At 42.2% G+C, this 23,260-nt stretch overlaps 1 protein-coding gene across 2 annotated transcripts; it reads right to left on the reverse strand.

Annotated features, from left to right (window-relative positions):
• Nucleotides 1-1,876: 1,876 nt before the first annotated feature.
• Nucleotides 1,877-12,088, reverse strand: LOC147641654 (nucleobase-ascorbate transporter 12-like). 2 transcript variants are annotated; one of them, XM_086797129.1, is made up of 10 exons: nucleotides 11,264-12,088; nucleotides 10,487-10,584; nucleotides 10,235-10,405; nucleotides 10,004-10,104; nucleotides 9,620-9,755; nucleotides 9,414-9,464; nucleotides 4,543-4,830; nucleotides 4,201-4,435; nucleotides 3,828-4,111; nucleotides 1,877-2,861 (listed from the first exon to the last, which is right to left on the reverse strand). In XM_086797129.1, exons 1-10 carry the CDS (start codon nucleotides 11,733-11,735, stop codon nucleotides 2,640-2,642), a joined length of 2,058 nt encoding a protein of 685 aa, XP_086653255.1. In that variant the 5' UTR covers nucleotides 11,736-12,088; the 3' UTR covers nucleotides 1,877-2,639. The 2 variants fall into 2 exon arrangements, with proteins under 2 accessions (XP_086653255.1, XP_086653327.1); XM_086797201.1 differs by lacking the exon at nucleotides 4,543-4,830 and having other exon boundaries at nucleotides 11,264-12,083.
• Nucleotides 12,089-23,260: the final 11,172 nt, after the last annotated feature.

Below are 23,260 nucleotides of genomic sequence, written 5' to 3' on the forward strand. Positions count from 1 at the left end.
TTTATGTCCCTGCTCTGGGTTTTCATCTTCTGTCTTGCATGAGGTATGCAAGATTGGCTTTCGGGTGGAATTTGAGGAGCATTCAGTTGCTCTAAGGGACCGTGAGACAGGCAAAGTTTCTTGGGAAGGCGGTGTGGAGAATGGCATCTACAAGCTCTCTGCTCCCATATGCCTCTCGCCAGCGTCATGTGCTTCACATGGTTGATCACTTGTGGTGTGCAATTGAGGAAAATAAACGACCGGACCCTGGCGTTGACACGATCCCATATGTGTGCCTGTGCCTCTCGGTCCTTCCTCGTCGATAATAACTCCCCTTCCTCAGCTTCCGGCCGTGGCACCCCTATAATAATAAAATCAGCAAGGTCATATGACTCCAGAACCGACTCCATCATAACCTTCCAGATGCCGTAATTGGACCCGTCCAACTGAAGATCCACTGGGAACGTGGGGAGAGTCGGAATCTTCACGTGCTTCTCAGCCATCTCTAGTAAATCTGCCATCGCGGAGAGTAACCTGAAAGGGTGGGTGGGTGGGAAAAAATCTGAAAATCTGCAAGTGGCTGTCCAGCACCTTTGCCCGCCTTCCTCTTGCACCTTCTCTTCCCGATCAGCCCGAAACAGTCCACCAATCAGCAACCTGTTGCAACCCCTCTTGCTCAGAAAAAATGCCCAAGATCTCCTAGAGCCTACGGCTCTGATACCATGTCAGAATATGCAGCGAAAATGATAACCAGACTTGGGTAGACAAGAGCAAGTAGACTGCAGAAAATAAACAGCACAAGAAACACAGAGAGATAGGTGTGTAAACTCTTCTCTATACACAAGATCCCGGAAAAACTGAATGAGAAAGTGGTGGGGGCTGAGGGGCTATATATACATCTCCTAGAGGGCAGTCGGCCAGCAGCAGAGAGTGCCCACGACTGGAGAAAAAACCCACGACTGAATAAATGCAGTCGGCCAGCATTCTGATGCCCACGACTGATCAGAACAAGTCGGCCAGCAGCCCTGAAGCCCACGACTGATGAAGATCCAGTCGGCCAGCAATGGGGTGTGGAAAAATGATATACAGGCGGGCACACCCACAACAGAGGCCCTGGTGTATACAAATAGACAGGAGATGACTTCTAACAGTCGGCTGTCTAGTGCCTATCAAAATTTCCAACACAAGGGTGGACAGAAATGTTGGCATTACCCATTATCTCCCACCAAGAGAGGAGAAGAGCAAAACTCTTCATCTTAAGGATTGCATGGAAGGTCAGCTTTCCATCAATTGGATATGAACGAGTACTAAGAGACGCTTCATTCAAGTTCCTTCTGTACACTCCTCTCTCCTTGGCTTAGATTTGGGAAAATCATAAGTTCCTTTTTACATCGTTCAAGTACCAAGCCACGTGCTTGGAATGCAAAGGGCCACCAAGGTTTCCCACACTAGAGCATAGTTCACACAGTAACATAGTCCTAACTGTGAGCAATATACTACCTAAATTGCTAAATACGAGCGACAAGCGTGAACGATATGAGCAATGAAGTACCTAAGTTGTCATATTATACAAGTGAGCTTGGACGTAGCTGTATCTGTAGGCAGGACATCAAGTAAGTTGTAATATACAAGTGAACAATTCCAAAATGCTTAGAGCATCAAAAACCCTAGGTTGCTGGGGAAGACTTACTTTCACACATTGAAAAACTTGCTGAACAAAAACTGCCTGTAGTCACAAGGCTAGACTGAAACATTGAGCACTCTCTGAAAAAAAAATTTCAAGCAGGTCAAATCTTGACTTCACCCACTCACGATTTAAGGGAAAAATCAATTGAGAGCAATAACAGTCATTTATGCTTCCTGGATTTCAGAGAGGCCTGCAACATCTAAAGGGGTGTTTGCTTAAAAATGGAAGCAATTGCCTCAAGTTCTTATCATTCAAAAGGGCTGGTTAAACAAATGGTGAAATCCTCCCAATTTATATCTCTGTGTGAAAAAGTACTCTCTAAACAGAGTTTGCCAACTAACATTTATAAGCCAGATAAACAAATACAACCTAATCCAAAACTCCAACCCCGAATGTTTGCAAGCACTTGTCTTGGAGCACCATGAAAATAGCCATATTCTCTTCTCCTGCAACATACATGTATGCTGATGCCCTCATCTCTGTTGCCAAAACTTGTGTTCTATAAACCAGTAATGGTGAATCCAAAATCATAACCCCAGAATTTGACACTTGGTTCAGAGCACTACTGTAAACAAAATTCCGAGCTTGCCACCTTCCATAAACATGGTTATTTAGATATCCTTTCAAAATTATGACCCAAACAGTAGGGGCAGTGGTATCAAGCTCTTAACCAAAGACGTGTCATATACCCATGTATAAGCAAGTTATGCCACCAATTTGCTCCTCTTTCTTGTTCACAAAATTGTGATCAATCACATTTGATATTTCTTGGCGTCTCCTTGCTGTCCAAAAAATACACTTCCTCCTAATGACTTTGGCACTACTGAACTTCCTTCTAGAGAGATCAGTCCCTCCTTTTAATTCCCTGGGCTTGATAGAAGATCAGATCCTGCCTGACTCAATCCAGTGTGACACTTGGAGCACATGCTTTGACCACAACTTCACAATCCAGCCCATCTTTTTTACCACAACTTCATAATCCAGTCCATCTAACCCAAGTGAAGAACCTTGCCAATCTGGGAGGAAGTGAGTAGTCTTTGACAGCTGCAACATCACCTTGAACAGTTGTTGGCTTTGACCACATATATGTGCCCCTCTCTTGTCGACTTCCAGGAACAGTATTATCAAGGAAGAATGCAACCAGAAATGCAATGGCCATGTTCGTAGAGAGCATAATGTTCAAAAAGTAATCAAGCTGCAGGAGTTAAGAGTAAAAATAGTATAAGCTCTCTCTCTCTCTCTCTCTCTCTCTCTCTCTCAGGAGCCCACTCTATTATGAGATTCGCGGTCAATTTCATTGTCTCTTCCGAGATGGATTCAGCCTTCTCACACAGGTTATGCAGTCTGCGGATCATCTGTCACACCCAGGAGATTGTAGCCAGCAGGATGCTTGTCAGACCTCCAGGCTCCATTACAGACTTCTTTAGACTACCTCACCCTGCAATAAAGGAGGCCACTCAGGCCCCACATGGACAAAGGGATCACACAGGCCATTGCCATACTAGAGCACCTGATCCTCTCGCAGTCACTGATGTGAGAGCCCGACCGCTTCCAAGGGCCACATCCCCACCGCCAAAGATCCTGACCTTCCACCCATCAGTTGTAGACATACTCCAGAGACATGGACCACAAGAGGTGGATTTCACCATACCCATGCGCTCTGTCATGCTATTATTGGATGAGGATATCACATGGCTGATTGGGTTGATCACATTGTACATGCAGGATTCATGTAGTACGTGGGTCCTGTTCTTTGGGTAGCTAGTCTTCTTCCCTTCCTGTTTTTGTTGGCATACAGTTCCCCACAGATCACATGTATTAATTACTTTTGGTCTCATAGACCCTTTGGGTCTTTCGTAGACATAAAAATCTCTCTCTCTCTCTCTCTCTCTCTCTCTCTCTCTCTCTCTCTCTCTCTCTGTGTGTGTGTGTGTGTGTGTCTGTGTGTGTGTGTGTGTGTGTGGAGAGAGAGAGAGAGAGAGAGAGAGAGAGAGAGATGGGGATACAGCATCTGCATATTTGTTTAGATATTGCACACAGAGAAGGGTGCGCACATGGTGGGTATTCTGTGGCCTCGTTAATTGCACATCCTAGAAACTGTGAATGCCCTTTGTTTATACCCATCCAAAAACAGTCAGAGAGTCTTTGAGCAAATTCTTACCCCTTCAAAACCAGTTCGAACTGGACCGTGTGCAGCAACTGTGTATGGCTGAAAATAGCTTGGTACAGTGGCAGGCCTTGAATTCACAGCATAACGCTGAAAGTAGACGGGAATAGACAGGGATAGGAAAAGAGATGATCCCACAATTATGACGTTTCGTGAGCTTCCTGTCTCACTGTATCGCAAATTAGACAAGCCAAGGGCTGTGACCATTGTCCACATGACACACAGAAGTGCTGCAACAATCACTTGAGGAATTGATGCAATTAAAGCGCCAATCTTACCTGCAAATCAATGTCCATTGCCTTCATAAAACACCTCTAGTCTGTAGCTCTTTTTTTAAAAAGGTCTGCAAGTGTCATCAAATGCTTACCAACAACAGACATGATCACCAGTAAACATGCCCCACATTCAACAGCCCTGCGGCTGCCCATTTTGGTAACTGCAATAGTGTGAACATTTTCTGTAAGCGTGGTTGCACCTGTGCCAATACCCCAGAGGCCAGCCAAGACACTGGTCAGGCCCTCCAGCCCAATAGCTCTGCTAACAACTCCAGGAGTTGGAGCTCTTGCTGCCACAAGCAAGGATGAAGCATGGTATGATCCAACCTGATGTCCAGCTAGTTTTGTAAGCATTGATTTTTATTGATAGACATCAATAATGACAACATTTACATTATGTGTACTGAAGACAGCAAAAAAACATCAAAACTCACAGAATCTATGCATGCAATGACAGACGCCATCATCATTACAGCAGCAGTTTTCCAATGGAAGGTTGGAACTCCCCACTGAAATGGGTAAGGAAACCTCAACCATGCTGCTGTTTCTAATGCAGTGGAGATATCAGTGCGACAATGCATCATGGTGAAAGCATGCTTTCTACATGCTTTGGAAACGATGTTGGACACAGGTACATGAGCATTACAACCATTGTAGTTGTAAGCTCCAGCTGCTGTGAGAAGGAAGGCATAGGCCCAGACAATTACAAGTCCCAAAGGTATCTGGCACATAAACAAAACCCAATGACGCAGCTTTAGAAATTTTCAAGAACACAAAATACCATACGCATGCAGGATCAACCTACACCTAAAGTAGCAAAGCAGAATTGGACATAAAACTTTTCAGACATTGAAAGCAGCCAAAGCATACAGCACTAGACGGAGCAAACAAAACTGAGCTTGGGGGAGCATAAAAAGTAGTCATTAGTCATCTAATCCCAGGTTCTGTGGGACAGATCATAGGCTTAGGCCATGTTGGCTAGGATCTATGTACCTTTTTTTTTCCGGAAAATCGATCCTTCTATTAGTTATATGAAAAAGCCAGCCAACAGGCTGGAGTACATGCTCAGAGCCTCCAAAAGAGGAAAAACACTGGGGAGGGTAGTCCCCTCCATGGCTGGTCGCCCTCGGAGGGAACTAACTCATACAAGGGGGGAGGGGGGAAAGCAAAAATGGTGGCCTGTAGTGCCAAGTGAGGTCATCGGCACTGTCCGAGAGGAAGGGTGCAGAAGAAGACATCTCCACATGCGGTCCGAATCTCTCTGAAGCTTCCCGCACTGACCATGGAGGGTATGAATGATATCTGTCCATATGGCATGGATGGGCTCCATTTGGGGGGGGGGGGGGGGGGGGGTAGGCCCTCGATGGCCTCGCTGCACCATGCCTGCCAGATGTGCCATGCCACAATGCTGCTGATGATCTCCCATCGCTGACAAGTTTCTGAGGTCGGAAGCTGTTCCATAGTCGCTTCCAGTAGTCTCTGAGGAAACTAGGTGAGATATCCTAGGAGAACCAGTAGTCTGTTGAAGTGGGAGTACCATCAATATCATGCATTTGGATCCGATGGCCTAGCCTCACCGAGCAGTGGAAAAAGGGGGTGGTTGGGCTCCCCTCCTACTCGCCTGGGTCCCACTACATCCACGTCAAGGGTCGGACCTCCCATAGCCAGTGTCTCCAAGACTTGTCTCGCAAGCTACCTAAACCTTGGGAGGGGCGGGCGGGGGGGGGGGGGGGGGGGGGGGGGTGGGGGGATTGTGCGTAACACCAGGTTGCTCATGCTTTGGATAGACCAAGAGAGGTCCCACTCTTAGACCTCACTGGGAGGCTTAGGACATTACACCCCCCATTTAGAGGACATTCTAGCACAGACTTTGGCACTTGTACAAGAGGAGTGGGTGGGTGCTTCTCATTGTTTCTACACGGTGGGTTTCCCACCAACAGTGGAGATCTATTTTTGGTGTGGACCCTTCTTGTCCTAGATGCCCAGCTCCATCCGAGACAATGTATCATTGCTTATGGGAGTGCGAAGGAGCAAGAGGATCTAGGTACCTATAGCCCAGCTCTTGGGCATCAGAGGCTTTCAAGGGTATTCATACTTATGACACCCAATGTATTTGCAATCAATATATGGAGTGACATCATTCATACTCTTTTGACCACCTGGGCCCATATATGGGGATCTTTTAGAGCTGCGCAAACAAGACGCAGCATATTTATGAGAGTGGAACCATGGTATTTTTCTTCTCCTCCACTCCTATGGGGCTTTTATGGCAGCATAGTGCCCTTGATTGGTTGAGATCTCCCTTTGTATGATTTTATATTGCTTAATAGAAGTCTCTTAGAAAGCAGCATATAAAATAGTTCAAGTAGGTTCCTTCCAAACTTGCTCCGAAGAAGTAGGGATGGTTTGAAATTATCAAGCAGGTCAATGATGTGTTCCAACTGGAGTTACCGAGCCATTGGAAGATGCATCCAGTATTCCATTTGAGTAATCTTGCGGAGACCATGGGCCAGAGCTGGTTTCACCGCTAGATGAGGAGACGAGCCCAAGTTGGCAGATTATAAGAAAGCTTTGGTTCCAAAACAAGTAATTCATAAGTTAAAAAGGAAAGTCTTGGCCTAAAGAGCTTCAGTGCCTTCTCAAGTTCAAGGGTTATCATGTGCTCCAGTCACTGTGGTTCAATGAGAGCCAGTTCAAGGAAGAGTCTCATCCTTTACTGTGAGCTTATCATGAAACTCTGCACAGCTGAGGACTACTGTGGTTCCAGTGGGGGACATCTCTCTCTTCTTGCAGCATTCAGATGGTGCACAATTGGCAAGTTTTGGGGATTTGAACGCTACTTGGGCCATAGTCACAAGGGAACGTTGTTCCAAGCTCTTGGAACAGGGGAACGCGTTCCATAGAGATAGCCGTTCCCGTTCCCGTTCCAAAATGGCACCGCAGACCATGTAAGAAATATAAGTGAACTATGTATCATGTAGAACACATCTATGCATTATCATGGCCACTACTGAGATGGTTTGAGGTTCTTTCTTTACTATGCCTCTTTCCAAAGCATTTACAGATATATAAAGTAAATTTATAAACACATTTATGCAATGATGTGGCGTTCCCGATTCCGTTCCCTTTTATTCAAGCTTTTCGTTCCCGTTCCAAACAGTCATCCGTTCCCCAAAACGTTCCCGTTCCCTTGTGACTATGACTTGGGCTCGTATTCAGCCTTTCAGGGGTCCTCTCATTCCGCACAAGCAAAGCACTTTGTATTTATGTGGGAGGGGGACCATGGCATTTTCTTTTCCTCTAGTCCCACAGGTCTCTCATGGCATCATGATGCTCCTCGGTGGTTGAACTCACCTTACATATTGGGGTGATTCTATTCTATTCCAGATTATAGCCGTGATTGTTGTATGCTTTTTTCATACTTAATAGAAGTCTCTTTCCAAAAAAAAAAAAAGTAGACAGACAGTCTCTGTCAAAGATGAACCAGAGCTGTTTTAGACATACACAAGCAAGTTGTGGTCAAGGTCCCAGCACTTTTGACCTTTCTTGTAGCAGGTAACCCAGGAAAGGGCACAGGCAGGCCAACAAATGGCATGGGCAGCACTCAGTGAATGAGTGCACAGAGCGGAAGCAAACAAGCACTAGAGTGTGCTGAGCAAAGAGTGCAAGAGAGAGAGATATGAAGCAAATATGCTGAATATACTGAAGTGATACAGTCCCAAGAAAGAGACAGGTAGAGTCTCATCAATGAGGAGCAAAAGGAAATAGAGCGGAAGCAAACAAGCACTAGAGTGTGCTGAGCAGAGAGTGCAAGAGAGAGAGAGAGATATGAAGTAACTATGCTGAATATACTGAAGTGATACAGTCCCAACAAGCAAGAGACAAGAAGAGTCTCATAAGTGAGGGAGCAAAAGGAAAGACTAGACTATAAGAAAAGTGAGAGGCCAGCCCACCTATTTATAGGTAAGAGGGGCTGGCCGACTGGACATGAGAACCTGGCCGACTAGACATGGTTATGCTGGCCGACTGGGAAAAAGGTACCTGACCTGGGAAAAATCCCAGAAAAATGTACAAAAATAGGGTGGCCAGCCCACAACCAAGGGCCATGAAAAGGGACCAAAAGGGGACACCAAATATGAGCAGAAACTGGGATGAATGTGCTAACACTCAGGCCAGCAGACATGCAAGCGTAGATTTTTGTATATATTGCAACCCTGCAGCCCGGCCCTTTATTCATCATGTCGCACCCAGCAGCAGCAAGCAGGGACTGAACCCATTACCTCCACATTGGACCTTCGACCCCCTAATCACTCAATTACAATGCGGGAGATGATCATCCAAGAGACTTTAAGAAGTGATGCTTCACTGTACAAGACCATGAGATGACAACTGCAATTTATGATGCTAATTACAGTTGCAAGTGTTATCCTTGGAGTTTGCTCCAGAGTCCATACAAGAGTGTCCAAGAGAAAGGACAGATTTCTAACAACCACAAAAGAGATGGTAGATGTGATGGCACTCCTGCTTCTTGAGGAAGAGCATCTACAACAACCATTTTTTGGTAGAAAAGCAACTCCAGTTTCTAAAAATGGCACAAACACAAGTATGCAAGTATGCTGAGCTTGGAGTTTTCCCACATGGTAGCCTCCAGAGTTAACTTGCATCAAATCTTAGTCGTCTTGTAGCATGTACTGGCTAAAACAAAAGGGCTAATTCAGAAATTTTATAGAGCTATGGCAATTGCTAATCCAAGGTCATATCCTTGATTCCTTTATACTGGTCTCATAGGTTTAGGCATATCATGAAATCACAAACAATCTATGAGGGTCTTTAATGTACATCACAGTTCTGTAGGTAAGAGTATAAACGAAAGTAGCACTCATTTTACGCAACTCTCATGTCTTTCACTAAGAAGCATCTTCCCTCTCCTCATGAACCTACCCCAACTTAAATGCTAGCATCTACAGTGCTACACACGGATTTTCATTCTCCTTCTGCCTCTAAAACATGCACAAAACTATCATGAGGCAGTCCCAAAGTCTTTTCCTTTGATTTTCCTGTACTTTTTTGGTGATCTGTACAGGCTCCAGGTAAACCAACACTTTCCTACAACTTACGAGAATACAAAAAGCCACAGAAATGACTTGCTCAAATATAAAACCAAGACTTCAAAACACTGCCACTTTCATTCTTGATACTGCATTAAATGTCTCCGTTGCACCAGCACACCTGCTTGCAGGGCAGAAAAAAAACAAAGGACCATGTAATGATTATTTAAAAAATAATCATGCTTGAACATACTTACTGCAAACACTTGAAAAATGCGATGACCAAAAACTGATATTCGACGTAAATACTGCAGCATGATCCAACAAAAAATTAATGAGAACCAATACAAGGTCACCAATCTTTACATCAACTCCCACACCTTCATGCATATTGCTACATGCAAAAAAGAAACTGAAAAGATGTATGTATGCCTTGCCACACTAATGACAAGATATGGTTTACCAGTGCAAAAGTAAGTACTACAAGAATCTGTGGTATGCCAATCTCCACGCAAGTGCCAACAACTGGAAACCCATATGTAAAGAATGCTAAACCAACTGCCGCCACAGTCGGTGTGACAACGACAGGGTTTACCAGCCTGCAAAACCATGCAGATGTCACGAATGTTACATCTGCTTTGAAGAACTGTCTTGATTTGGCCTCTCTATATATCAGAATTGAATGCCAAAACAATCCACAAAGAAACTTTACTATTAACCAACAACTCGAAATAGCGGATAATCTGCCAAGTTAAAACCATAAAAGGGACCCTGTATTAACTAAGTTCACAATACTAAGAATGCAGATCTCACAAAAGAAAAACAAAAAACATGATCCAAGACAAACCTGAGTAAGAGTGACATCAGACCACTATATCCAAGTAAAGCCTGGAATGCTGAGGCAATAATGATGGCACCTTGGAGCTCTCTCATGGTATGCTTAAACCTCTAACAAAACAAAAAAGCATCAGTATGATTCCTTTGTACTCATAACTCAACATGGGCAAGAATCTCTTCCTAACTTCACAAAAAATCTCTTGAGCGAATGTTAGCATAGAAAGACATGCAAGTAGCATACATCGGTGCCTATGCGCTGAAACTCCGTTGAGTTGATGATTGCTAAAGCAGGAGCAAGGTAGACAAAAGAAGCCCCTTGAATCAAAGGCAGCCTTGAGCCAAAGAAAGTGTGCATCAGAGTTGCCAATCCAGTCACCATAAGCACAGTTGAAACCACATGAGCAGTATCTTCCTGAAGATGATAAGTAAATCAGGAACCTCTGTGATGTAGCAAAGCACATGTTTCAAAAAAAGTTTTGAGAAAATGACTTACATCACTGCCACCCATTGCTGGGACTATTACTAAAGGAATAAGAACAATGGAACCCGCCATTGACAAGTAATGTTGAAGGCCATAAACGATCAAGGGAACTGCAGAGGCACAAGAGTAAGTTAATGATAATTTCCTAGCCTGGACACATGCTTTACAACAGAACATGATTCAGCTACACAAAGAAATTTTGATTTGTACACAGAATGACTAACAATCATTGGCGAGAAAGGTAGAGACAGGCAAAGGTATGGACAGTAAAATTGTATGCATTACGTGTTTGTTATATGGACACAATTGTATGCTGTATGTACAATACCGCAGAATGTGTCCGTATGTTGCATACAGCAGCATGTGTATGGGAACATGCAAGTACGTTTATACACATGTAAAGACTTGTCCATGTGAAATTTATCCGAGAATAATCTACTAAAAGTAAAATAATCAAATGTTTCTGTGTAGCCATGAATTTATTCTTGTCAGAGTTCATTCCTGCATAGTGCTGCAGTACCGTAGCGTGTACCAGATTGGCTTGGCCATAAGGAATTTGTTCGTAGGAGTGTTCAGGGACAATAATCCCTTGCTTTTTGATGCCATCTTCCCTAGTTTTTAGAAGAGATCAAATTTACATAATGAAGGGCATAAAAATACAAGATGAGAGTATTTTCAAAGGGCGGGGGCACGGATACCAGAACTAAAGAATGACTTTGGTTCTCATCAGCAACTAACCAAGGCAGGAAAGGGAAAGGGAGAAGACGTTGGAAATACGAGAGCACTCACCAAGGCCAGGGTTCTCTCTGATCTCAAACTTCATATGAGACTGCTTGGCTAGGAGCACATCCTGGGTATCCTGCGACTGGGACAGCATGTCCACCTCGGAATCTTTCCGTCCTTTAAAATTATCCACCTTGATCTGCTGTAAGCCAACAGGATGGTACAGCCCGGGAGCCTTCTTCTCTGCAGCTACAACTGCAGGCGGAGGAGGGGGAGGTACGGCAACAAATTCCGCAGCCTTGTAATTAGGGTTTTCTTTGTGCCCGTTCGTCTGCGCGGTAGCGCCATACGAGTCCCTGAGGCGAGTGCGATCCGTGGAGCCGTGAAAACTAATCTTAGCAGACTCGACATTGATGGCTTCCACGTCGCTGGTGGCGCTCACACCCTCCCCGGAAACATAGCTCTTGTAGCCTGTGCGCCTGGCCCACGATCTGAGAACTTTAGGGTTGTGGCCGTGGTCCGGGGGCAAAGGCTCCATCGCTGGGGGAGGCCAAGCTGCAGGCCGTCTGTCAAATTAGGGCTACTCGGACGAAACTCTGTGGATTGTCGAGGTCGACCTTCTGCCTCTGCTTTTGAGGTTCAGTAGGTGTCCATATGAGAGGAGAGAGACAGAGACAACGCAAAGCCTTACAGCCATGCAACCAGCTACAAGAGTTTTTGCAGGTTCCGTGCTGCCATGGCCACTTACAGTTGCGGCAACAAGAAGTAGCAGAAAGGCTTAGGATAGCCGGCTATGGAGAGAAGAAGCCTGCAAAACAATTCCAGGGTTTGCGTGATGATGAACTGTAGAAATGCAGCTAAGGAAGTAACGGAGATGGCGCTGCACACACTGCGGGAGTCTCGTGATTTTAAAACTCTTTAGTATGACTGTTTCACACTCAACGGACAACATAATGGGGCAGGGCAGTTCACATCTGGAGCGGCCCATGAAGTTGGACATAGCATACATTAACTAACATTCACATGGACCAATAATGACTACAAACATTTAATGCCAATAAGTACTCGATCCTCTCAATCTCATTGACCAAATCTCATCGAGGGTAGTGTGTAAAGTGGCTTGAATAGCTATTTTCATGCCAAAACCGCACATTAAGTTGGTGTAGCAGGGGAGAGGGGGGTTGCCGAGCAACTTTTTTAACCACCTTTGAGCTTATATCAATGAACAATAATTACTCAATATTGTAAGTTAAAATTACTCAATTAACATCGAAGACTTATTAATTCAACCTTGAAGGAAGATTTAACGTAGCCTTACTTTAAACTCCCCAATAGGTCACAAAAATGGGGAGGGGAAGCATGTGTGAGAGGAAGATCAAGTGTAAATCAAGGCATCTCACAATGGCATGATCAAGTGAGGTCAACATGCACTTATCAAGACAACAACCTCACACTGTGCCAATTTCTCTCTCCATCTTACTTTGTCATGTGACAAGAGGATCATCTACCAACCCCCACAATGGTTGACACATGCCTCGCACTATACCAATTTGTCTCTACATCTTACTTTGTCATGTGACAAGAGGATCATCTACCAACCCCTACAATGGTTGGCACATGGTATCATCCTTATCAACAAATTTTACTAAGCCTCTATTGCTATGCTTTCCCATTTGAAAAACAACACCCCATTATATCTCATCGCTCCCTCACCTTCTCTCTTTGTTGCCTCTACATCATAGTGTATGACCTGTAAGAAACAATAATGTTTGAGCCTCTCTATTGAGTAAAACAAAGTGTTGAAGTACTTGACAAAGGTTGTTGACCAAACACTCGATTTGGTAAACAAGGCCCTCTAAAAGTCATACTCATAGATTTGTCTAGGATTGTTTACTAGATTATTCTCTTGTATACGTACTTTTGCTTTTGCACTTACTAAATGTTATTATTTTGATGAGTATTTGCCTTTACTTATTACCTTTATGATTCCCTAAACATACAACACACACCTCCTTGGAATTGCAAGTTATTTCAAAGCATACTAGCTTTATGGTAGATACCACATTCAATCTTAACATTGTTATAGCTTGGTGTGATAGCTTTTTGGTAGCTGGCACATTCAATCTTAACATTGATATCAATTTTAATGATGTGGGATATTCTTGTAAATCATAGTTGATGCACCAAGAATAGTTATTGCTTTTATTTGCCATATGCATCATATTTTTGCAATTTTACATGGCAGTGTTAAGAAGGTCCATAGACAAGAACATGAAATTGATAGTCTTTGGCTCATAGTCTTTGGCCCATGGTCTTTTTTGTACTTTTGTAAAGTTTCTCCAATGTTAATATTATAAATATCTTTCTCCCAAAAAAAAAAGAACAGGAAGTTGATCTTGCAAACTAACCATACATAAGTTACATCCTTATAATAATATGAGATTGTAGAGTCCACATTGAGTTTTGAACAAAGAAGATGCAAGAAGGGATTAAAGACTTTATGCTTGTGCCTTTATAGCATGAATAATAATGGACCACCACAAAGGTCTAAAGTGATGATGAAAATAAAGAGTCATTGTTTTTCTATGAAATCAAGTAACAAGTCACTTTTAGGGCACTTTTAGGGGTATGTGAAAAGTATGTTTCTTGAAAGAAAAATGATTAATTTTATGACCAAAATTAATAGTCAAATTAAATTCAATCATTGGGGAAGTGCTAATGTCATCATGGGCTTTACTTTACATATATATGTCTAAATGTTTATTTACTCAAAAAGAGTCATAAACAAAATGTTTCCACAATGTCATACTTTTTAGCCAGACAACGTGCTAATCAAAGTCAACAACAGTCAAAGAGTCCATGTTAACCATAAACAATCCAAACATAGGCTTGTCTAATCTTACAACATATGAATCGATTAGGTTAGGGTAGTGGTTGGTAGCTCCTTTGTTGCTCAGTGCTATTGCTTGCTTGAGATATCCTTGCATTTGCTTGATGAAGATCCCTTATTGCTTCCTTTTCTCTTGGTCTTTGATTTTGGCTTTAACTCCGGCTTTTGACTGCTTGTCCTTGCTTATCTTTGTGTCCACCTTTTGGCATTGTCTTCTTCATTATGCCTTCGGTGTAGACTTTATGCTCTTCGCCACTTGTTGGTGCTTTTGCTTGGTGCTTTGTTGCTATGTGCCTGAGTGCCATGCTTTGTTATGTGGTCACTCCATGAATTTGTGCTCTTAGCGTGCTTAGGATAGTACTTAACGCATCTTTTTTTTGCTGTTGGTGCTTATGCACATGTGTTTTCCCATGTCTGATTTCCCATTGATTTAACCCCTCCCCAAATGATGCTTTAAGGTGCAAAATGCTTGCCATTTGAGAAGGTCTTACCAATGATCTTGTGTTTTGCTTCACTGGTAGTGTCTAGTCTCATACAATACTAGCAATGTGCTTTGGAGCTTCTTGCAATGATGATTTCAAGTTGAACCAAGTGATTAAAATGTAAACTATGAGCTAAAAGTGAACTAAATGCGGTGAAAAATCATTAAATTGAGTAATGCAAATGATGAGATGGATTTGGATATGCAAGAGAGGGATTTTCACAGTAGATTTATACCCTAATTGTCTAATTTTAAAATTAATTCAGCCCAATTTGTGTAAATTAACCTGTAATGATAGTGATCAAGTGCTAATCATAGTGATTAACAAGGTTGAATCTTGAAGGGTTCAATTGAGCAAATCCAAAGGGATTTAAGGGATTTTGATGGGGTTTTTTGCATAGCCTTCTTGCCCTTGATTAGGAGTAGTGTCCCATTAAAAAAAACCTAGCTCAAAACCCCAACTTTGGTTAAAAAACGAGCAAAAAGCGGCGACTCAACAGACCATTTTGCATAAGATTCGATTTGTGGATACCTTAGGCTATGTAGAAGCTTCACCTAAGAGGGCTTGACCCAATTGTGTGTGTGTTGGGAGAATGGACACAAAGACCAGTTGGATCTCCCCATCCATCGTTGATGGGCATGGGACCTGTTTCGCAATGAACATCAGCAGCAGAACCCGAAGCTTTAGTTTAACGTCCCTTGGTTCAACCCCCCCACTTCCAGCAATCCATACACAGAAGAACGCATGAACACCTGCATGACCGCATTCAATGCCAAGTGTATGAGTAGGTGCCAGACCCTGCTGTCTCATTGCTACCATCCGCTTCTTCCACCTAATCATCACCCTTTTGGCAAAATTCCCTACTTGGTACCACTATGATGAAGGAGCCCAAGGCCTCACCTTCAACATCAACAAAGTCCCACACTCAAGCAACTAATTCACTACTACGAGTGCATCCTGTGGATGCCTACCTGGCAGCTCCACACCATTGAAGACATGATGGAGATAGCCTCCTAGACAAGCTATAAAGCTTATTGTCGTTCTCCTAACCAATACTCCAAGTTGTGATACGATTTCATCTGCACCTACTCCCTCTACTACCGCCACTCAACTTTCTTGACAGTTTCAAGGATGGACTTGAATTAGGAAGGGGGTTATGTTAACCACAATGGTTAACATTACTCAAAGCATGGTTACACTTCATGTAATTTATTTTTATACAAAACTACGCTAAGCAATTCATGTAAAAAGATATAGGATGACCGAGCTTATGACATGTGTAATGCCATCCATGAGCTATAAAGCCTAGATGTACAACCAATTTTGGGCCCCCAATTGTTAATGGGCGGTCAACCATTGTAAAAAAAGGAGCTCATACATATAAGTGACTTATGAAATATGAGAAGGATACAATCCCATTATCACAAGTGAGTCTTCTCCTTCTTCCCTCTTTCTCTCTTGTTGCTAGGTGGTAAGCTTGTGTGTTGATGCATGCTTTCTTGCTTGATTGTGAGTGTGTGCTTATAGGTGATGCTCCCTATCTTCTCTCATTCTTCTTCTTCTTTGTCTCTCTCCCTCCCTCTTACACACATGAAGGCATAGAGATAGGAGTTGAGCTTTCCATAGCTCCTTCTCTCATTGCTCTCTACCTAGCTCAAGGAAAGCTTCATTTGGATGACATAAGTGGTGGTGAAGTGAACCCCTAGTGGTTTCACATCGAGGATTCAACCCTCTTAGGATTGGCTAAGTGCATGTTCCCGAACTGACCCTTGCAACTTCTCTTTTCTCTTCTCTTCTTCCTCTCTCATGCAAGGAGAATGCTCATCTAGGTGAATAATAGATTTGGGATTGGTACCTTGTTTGGAGATATGGCTAACTTAGAGAGTCCATCACAAAGGATCTTCAATGGAGAGGGCGGGTCTTTAGAAGGAGTGGCTCCTGATGTAGAAGCCAATTGTCTTTTCAAACAAGGTCATAAAGAGTGTTGAGTGTTATTTTATCCTTAACACAGAACGGCACTACCACTTCTTTGTTATTAGAAATCTTCATGGCACACATTTGGGCTAATGAAGTTTGGTATAACTTGCACCAAGCTAGCCCAATCCCTTCCTAGGATAAAATCCACTTCCAGCACATTGTCTAATACATAAATCTTTCATTTCAAGGGGTTAAATTCTACATAAATTGTGCATTCAAAATATCCTTGTAGACATGGCATGCTTTGAGTGTTAGTCCACGGAATCCATTCATGAGCCTATAAGTTTAGCTCACCTATACAACACCATAGCTCATATGTCATGATATTGTTTTGCCTATAAGGATAGATTTGAGATTGGATGGTTTAGACTCCCAAAGCCAATTTCTATTCTAGGAATCCATTAAAAAGGTTCAAGTTCTAGAGTCTTAGGTTCTGAAGCTTCAATGTGTTAAGCTTCCAGCTATTTTGACTCTGGCAAGAGGTGTTCAGACTCTACAATCTCACTTTCAGGCAACGGTTCATCCGGTTGTAAGAGTAATGTGAAGGGTGTTTTAGGGGTCTCCAAGAAGATAGTTTTCTTGCTTTCACCAATGAAGTTTCATCATCCCCTAGAATAATCTCATCTAACTCCTCAGGGGGGTAACTTGAAATTCACAATCGATGCCATCATTTTGAGTGATAATTGTGTATGAGAAATACCCATAGACTTTGAGGTCTTGGCCTTCAGCATCTAGCACATTCATTTTCCTAGGAGTGAGCATGGGTTGGCCTAAAAGATGCCCAAATTCTTCCCAAAATAGTAGCGTTGAGGCTAATCACTGCTTGTTTTTTAAAAATATTTTTACCCACTTGGAAATCTAGCCAATGTTGATTGGATCCTCAAGAGGTAGCATAGATGTTTTGGTTATTGACTTCCATTCACTTCCAGATTCATTCATTTGATCTTCAGCCCTTAGCTCATATTCTCCTAGAACGCTTTCATGTCTACATTTATTCGTCAAAGGTTGATTAAGAGTTTGAAGGTCATTTTTAGGGTCCACAATAATAATTGTGTACAAAGATGCATATTTTTTACCCCTTCCCATTAGTTATGTTGACGTAGTGTCTCATTTGAATGGACACTTTCGGTTTTGTTTTCTTCTTGCTTATCATTGCAATAAGCTAATGACATCATTTTTCCTCCGTATAACACATTGAGTTCTCTCCAGTCACACCTTGTCTTAGTTGTTGAGTTTCATTTGGCAAATCCGGCTCATTTTGAAAGGGAAATGAATAATCCTTTGGTTGGTTGTGTTTCTCTTGTGTGAACATTTAGAAATTCAATGGGGAGTCAACGGGTGACTCGGTGCACCAATCAATCAGTCTTATTATGCTCTCCCATGTGTCATCCTTGAAATTATCAGTAGATGGAGTCAATTCTTCTTCATTTGGTTGGAAGGGTGCACGTGCTTCTATTCCCTTGGTTTCCATGTGGGGTGGCATAGGATAGGGGTTTGTTTTGGGTTTTTGTTTGTGTCCCTCCATTTAGCACTTGCATCTCAGTCTCTTTGTTTACTAGGAAAACTTGTTTATGCTATCAACGTCAATAGTTTCGCTTGCAATTTTGGATGTTTCCTGTACACCAATTTACATCCAATTGCCTTCTTATCCTTAGGCAAAGGCACTAATTTCCATGTTACATTTATATCCAATGCTACCATCACCTCATCTATCGCATCTTCCCATTTCTAAATTCCACGCACATGATCAAACAAGTGGGCTCTATATATCACTTTAAATACGTAAGCATAGTGATGGACTGTATACCTATCATATCCTAACCTATCAATAGGGAATCTAACCAGAGTAGACCTAAGTTAGCTAGATCACTATAGGATGTTCTCAAAAAAGCATTAGTTCTCCGTGCACCACGAGTAACCATTGTGGTAGAAGGCCAAGCTCCTCAACAAGGCTCTACTCGAAGCCACTAGAGTCACCATCCACATAAGAATAACATGTTGATAAATGTTAAGCTCCTCAACAAGGATCTACTCACAGAGCCACCAGAGTCACCATCCACATGAGAATAACATGTTGACAAATGTTAGGCACAAAAGTTTGGTCTACCTTTTCCTTCCCTTTGTGTGAGATACATGTGTACCAGCACCTTTAGTACCACAAGAGATGATGCATCTACATTCCTTATATATGTCCTCAACTTGCCTTTGACCATAAACTAACACTTAATCCAATTCTAGATGACTCTCCAAGTCCATTACACACCCGTGTTGCTACTCTACATGTGGGACATCATCATTACTTCCCTTACATCTACATCTTCAGTTTCCTTCACTACTGCCTTTGACCATAAACTAACACTTAATCCAATGCTAGATGGCTCTCCAAGTCCATTACACACCCGTGCTTGCTACTTTACATGTGGGACATCATCATTACTTCTCTTACATCTACATCTTCAGTTTCCTTCACTACTGCATACTAGCTACTCATCTTTAGTTGCCTTCACTAGTGCATACCAGCTACTCGTCTTCAGTTGCCTTCACTAGTGCATACCAACTACTCATCTCATCAAAGACAACATCCTTGTTGGTGTTGAGATGTAGAGGGTGAGACAGAGAGGCCTTCATTGAGGCAAGCTAGTGAGAGTGAGGAGAGGGCTTGGTCACTTGGGGTGCTGGGTGTGGAGTGGAGTAGGGTCTCCTCCAGGAATTGGGAGGTCTTGTGAAACTCTTCTCTTTGTTGGTAGCTCTACATCGTGCCTCTTCCTCCTTAGTGTTAAAGTGTTGATGCTTGGATAGGGGAGTGGGGAGTGGGGATGGGGTGAGGGGATAGTGGTGTCTCCCTGTAAACAGACGGGCTTGGGTAACTCTTTCCAACCTACTGCATGGTATAAAACTTTGGTGAGTAGGGAGGAGGTTGCCAATTTGCCTTGTGGATTCGAGCATATGCCATGGAGCTCTTTGTGCAAGTACTCGGCCCAATCGACAGGCACACTCTGATGAACTCAAGCAAGGGTGGAGAGGTTGCAATGTTTGAAGCAATTCGCCCAACATCTAGTGAGGAGGAAGGGGCATCATCAATTCCTAGCAGGTGAAGTTGTGTCATTACACGTCATCCTTGGTATTCTCATCCCAATGGTGTTGTCTTGTGCCCGGTGGGGTAACCACTTTATAGTTGACTTATATTCTTTGTTTTGTTTCTCAGATGATGGCAAGAACAAGGAAGACAAAAAGGAAAGTAAGGCAATAATTGTAAAGTCAAAACATGTACCTATAATGGGAAAATCTATCGATAAGAAACCATAGAAGGTCTAGACGGTTCTCATAAAAAATGTTAGTCCAAAAACATTAAAGGTAAAATTTTGACTCGAAAAGAAGAGCCATGTCATCACTTTACCAGAAAAAAGGGGGCCATTGCGCAAACTTTATAACATGTCATCACTTCACTAGAAAAAAGGAGGCCATTGTGAATAGGTTATAAATCTTATGTCAAATCCCCCACATGTGACATATCATTGGAAAGCCCGTCTTCTGAAAGCATGGAAGGGTTAGATGGTTCTCACAAAAAGTGTCAGTGCTTAAAGACATTAGAAAAAATTCAGAGAGAAGACTCAATCACAACAAAAGAAGCATCCAAAGGTATTATATTAACACAACAAAAGCAACCAAAGTTATTAGCATTATGAGTAACTTTCTCAATCTTTATGTTGCTATCACGTGTTTTCTTGCTTGGAGGGATATTTAGTATTTCATAGGTTTGTTTGTCTAAGGGAAGGACACAATTGAATTGTCAAATCTATAATGCACTCTCTTTAGAGAGTGAATATCTCTATCCATAAGTGTAACCCTATGAGCATGTACAACTAATATAACTATCTTTACATAAACTTAATAAAAAGCTCTTCTAAAGCCTCTTGAAAATAATAAAGAGAGTGAATATCTAACACACCTTTGAATTAATATAAAAATATATATGTAGAATGATTTGTCGTGTTGTAAATGGCATAATATTTACTTAGCCTACAGTCTTCCTTTGTGTGTAACCTTTGATTTGAATACTTGGTGCATCATACACTAGCATGAAGACTCAAAAATAGTCCCAAGATGTATTTCGGCTATAAAATTTCTAAAGCATTGAGAGATTTGCTGCATATTTCTAAATTATCTCTCGGACTTCTTCTGTTTGGGATGGTTTTATATGTTCGGAACCTATCCAGAAGTGCCACCTTCAGAGCATTCAAATTGATGAAATGAGGAGGTCCATTCTCATGCTTGTAAAAGTGGGCATTGGAGGTATTGTTCACCTGTAAAAAAACAATAGTGTAAAAAGGGCCTTTCTAGTGGCTCATTCCTCCCGAACTTCGATTACTAGAAACTTCCATGAAAAGGGCACAAGGCTAACTAGCCCCAACCCGGCATGTTGGGGTGCAGTTATTAGTCATAGCCATGCTCATCCCAAAGAATTTCAAAATCTTTCAGTTCCCTCTGTACCCAAATCAAAATTAATAGACATCCCACTTAATAATAGAAAAAATAATAAAAAATCAGTAAACCATGCGGGGCGGGGAATCTCACCCATATAGGAATACCTAATAATAACCTGATCCATTTAGGAAAATGAATGGTCTTAAATTCTATACAATCCACTATTAGCCACATTGGCTAACATTACTCCAAATGCACATCAACACTTTTTGAGCCATACGTTTTGTACCATGCAAAGCACTTCGTGTAAATGATTATGGGAAATCTGCAAGCTTACGACTTGTGTAATGTCAAAAGATAGTCAAAATCGAGCTTACGACCTATGTAATGTTGGTAGTATATACTTAAGACTAGGAAATCAGCCTAGACTAGTTTTTGGGCGCCAAGACATTACTTGGACTCATGACCAATTATTATAAATATGAGTCTTGTATATAAGACATTTTGACTAATGAGAAAACACATAATCCTATTCTCACAATTGAGTTTACCTTTCTTACTCTTGTGGTTGATGCTTGCTTATGTACTCTTTTTCTCTTTGATACATGCTTGTGTGTGTGAGTGATAGTATGAGCATGCTAGCTCTCCTCTCCCTCTCTCCCCTTCTCCTCCATGCTCTCACTTAACAAGACATTGAGGTAGAGGTTAAGCTTCCCATAGATCTCTCCCTCTTTTCTTCCCACCCATTTGCAAGGCTTCTTTGCATGGTAATAATGAGAAAGGGAAGGTTGAGGACCCTAGCTCTCCACAAGAGAGGGTTGCTCTACCAAGAGAGGCTAGAGGTGCAAGCCACAAGGCCCTTGCATTATTGATCTTCTTATCTCTGTCACACAAGGCTAGTGTTTGCAAATCAACATATTTGGCACCATTATCAAGGAAATGCCTTAAATTAGGACTGCCTTACTATACTTTGCAAGAGGATTAACATAGCCTAGTTGAAATGTAAATCCCCTGATTAGTATTGCTTAACTCATATTTTATTATTTGTTTATTGTTTAATTGATTACCTTGGTGCAATGGAGTATGGAGAAACCCTTTAAGCTTAATATTGCATGTATGCAAGTAAGTATTCTCATCCATTTCCTTTAATCTTCTTGCATTTGCTAAGTTTTTTAGTTTTGGTTCATTCTAGGCATTAATTTCACCATTATAAACCTTGTATAAACACCATTAGGCTACATTAAGCATGTCATTAGGTAGATTAAGAGTATATTAATCATCCTATCAAATCTAAAAATCTAAAAAATGCATCATTAAGTAAGGGTTACAAGGGCTAAACCTAGATTTTTTAGCCAAAACTGTGAAAACATATTGCCTCTAGTTTGCCTACGTATGTGCTCTCGATAGAGCCCATGAACACAGCAGGAACACACATTCCTATGTGTAACATGAGAAATCTAGGAAATATTCTCATTAAGGATATTCCTTCCATAAATGGCCATAATGATGAAAATAGCTAAAATCTGAACCATCATGTGGCCCCAGTTTGCCAAAGCTGTAGGACTGATGAATGTATGTACTTAGCAAAAGATAGCCATGCACATTCCCTGACGTGAATACACATTTACAAGTCAAAGAAGGGCCTAGACATACACATTTACAAGTCAAAGAAGGGCCTAGACATACACATTCCCACCTTACCTGGCCATACTCATTTACTCTTCACCACACACATTCTTGTGAATGCATGTTCTCAAGTCAAACAGGGACCTGGCAAAGCACATTCCCATCTCACCTAAAAAATGCACGTTCACATATCAAAGAAGAACCGGTCACCCCTACTGCCCCACCCCCACCATTGTTCATACCACCACCACCACCACCACCCCCACAGCCTTGTCCCCTCAACTACAACATGCTACAGCGGACAAGCTGTCTCACTGTGCAGTATCCCAAGTTCTCAAGGAAGTCGTCCAAGGATGCGGATGCTCACATCCTACTGTTTGATAGTGCTTGGCGCGTGAATGTACCCAGCTCGGTGAACCAACACCTCAAAAAGTCCGTGTTTGTCCCGACACTCCAGAATAGTGCCGCTCTCTGGGTTGCTCAATATGAGTACAACCATTTTCCCATTTATGATGCCATCCGTGGTGCCTTCCTTCAATGGTTCAGGGAAGACAAGACATCCATACATGTGCTAGATAAGCTGTGCAGGATGAACCAAAAGAGCTTGATAGTGGAGGATTATGCTACAAAATTCCGGAAGCTTCTTTGCTAGCTAGATGAACC

This window comes from Cibotium barometz, chromosome 1 (assembly GCF_041138505.1).
Source record: "Cibotium barometz isolate CiBa-2024 chromosome 1, ASM4113850v1, whole genome shotgun sequence".
NCBI classification, from domain to species: Eukaryota; Viridiplantae; Streptophyta; class Polypodiopsida; order Cyatheales; family Cibotiaceae; genus Cibotium; species Cibotium barometz.